This window comes from Myotis daubentonii, chromosome 10 (genome assembly GCF_963259705.1).
Source record: "Myotis daubentonii chromosome 10, mMyoDau2.1, whole genome shotgun sequence".
Taxonomy (NCBI): domain Eukaryota; kingdom Metazoa; phylum Chordata; class Mammalia; order Chiroptera; family Vespertilionidae; genus Myotis; species Myotis daubentonii.
This window is the reverse complement of record NC_081849.1, coordinates 34,538,540-34,540,348: the sequence shown is the minus strand read 5'-3', so window position 1 is coordinate 34,540,348 and position 1,809 is coordinate 34,538,540. Positions and strand designations below refer to the sequence as shown.

General features: G+C 39.4%; 1 protein-coding gene across 1 annotated transcript; it reads left to right on the top strand.

The window, feature by feature from the left end:
- The first annotated feature begins 386 nt into the window (after positions 1-386).
- Positions 387-1,316, top strand: LOC132211465 (olfactory receptor 2A2-like). Its single transcript, XM_059656135.1, has one exon. The coding sequence runs from the start codon at positions 387-389 to the stop codon at positions 1,314-1,316; it is 930 nt and encodes a 309-aa protein (XP_059512118.1).
- The last annotated feature ends 493 nt before the right edge of the window (positions 1,317-1,809 follow it).

Sequence of the window (1,809 nt, the reverse complement as noted above, 5' to 3'; positions counted from 1 at the left end):
ATGAGTAATTTAGGGGTAATGGGCATCATGCCTACACTTTAATCTCAACTGGTGCAGACAAAGTAATAACGATATGTAATAATATAGATAAAAAGAGAATGATAAAGCAAATATTAAAGAAATATTAATATTCGTTGAATCTGGGTATCTGGGTATAGTGGAGTACTTTGCATAATTCTTGACTCTTTTCTGTAAGTTCAAATTTATTTCATATTAAAAGTTAAAAATAGGTAACCAATTTTTGGGAGTAGGAGAAGCTTTTGAATAGGGACAAGTATATAACTTTCCTCTGAGTTCATTTTGAGATAAATAACTCCAATTTTTATTGATTATCCAGCTTTGACCTTTTTATCACATTTCAATCCTTGAACAGCTGTCATTAAGGAATGGGGGGCAACCAGTCCTGGGTCACAGAGTTCATCCTGGTGGGATTCCAGCTCAGTGCAGAGGTGGAAATGTTCCTATTCTGGATCTTCTCCCTGTTCTATATCTTCAGTCTGTTGGCAAATGGCATGATCTTTGTACTCATCGTTCTGGACCAGAGGCTACACACCCCCATGTACTTCTTTCTCTCACACTTGGCCATCATTGACATGTCTTATGCTTCCAACAATGTCCCCAAGATGCTGGCAAACTTAGTGAACCAGAAGAGAACCATCTCCTTTGCCCCATGCATTGTGCAGACATTTCTGTATTTGGGTCTTGCTGCTACAGAATGCCTGATTTTGGTGGCGATGTCTTATGATCGGTTTGTGGCCATTTGCCACCCCCTCCAGTACACTGTCATTATGAGCTGGAGAGCTTGCACAGCCCTGGTCATCACTTCCTGGTCATGTGGATTTGTCCTGGCTCTGATCCATGCGATTCTCCTTGTAAGGTTGCTCTTCTGTGGGCCCCTGGAAATAAACCACCTCTTCTGTGAGATTCTGTCTGTCCTCAAGCTTGCTTGTGTTGATACATGGATCAACAAAGTGGTCATCTTCTCTGCTTCTGTCTTTGTCTTAGTTGGGCCCCTCTGCTTAATGCTTGTTTCCTATATACGCATCCTCTGGGCCATCCTAAATATCCAGTCAAAGGAGGGACGCAAAAAGGCCTTCTCCACCTGCTCCTCCCACCTCTGTGTGGTCGGACTCTTCTTTGGCATAGCCATGGTGGTTTATATGGTCCCAGAATCCAGTCAACGAGAGGAGAAGGAGAAAATACTGTCCTTGTTTCACAGTCTCTTTAACCCAATGCTGAACCCCCTCATCTACAGCCTGAGGAACGCTCAGGTGAAGGATGCCTTGTATAGAGCACTGCAGATGAGGTCCATGTGAAGGGTAGATAGATGTTCAAGTGCCTTAAGAAATATGTGGTTTGGTGAAGGAAACACTCAGGAAAATGTCCCAATTAGAAGTTTGATATAAAAATAGTAATTGTTCAAATTCTAGCTCTAAAAGTTGGATAAAATCCTACAGAAGAGCATATCTTCTAAAGTTGAAATGGGACAACTAAATTATCAGAATATCTGGTCTTTCTTTAAAAAAATAATGAATTCTCTTCACTTTTTTAAGGCCAGGAATATTATATGGAGAGTAAATTAAATGTAAGAAAATTATATCAATACATTTCTCTGGCTTATGTATTTAGACATATGTGACCTCTTGTCATTTTGTTGTAGCTAGAAACAGTATAGTTTAATTAATACCATAAGAGAGAACTTCGGAAGTAGACTGAAATTTTAATACAGAAAATATTGCAGTTATATGAATTTATCTCACCAATTGTGGGGTGACTGAAATAAGAATCTAAAGAAACTTTAAATTCCTT

Bases quoted from the DNA above. Each gene is read 5' to 3' on its own strand.
- LOC132211465 (XM_059656135.1), top strand. From the start codon at position 387: ATGGGGGGCAACCAGTCCTGGGTCACAGAGTTCATCCTGGTGGGATTC.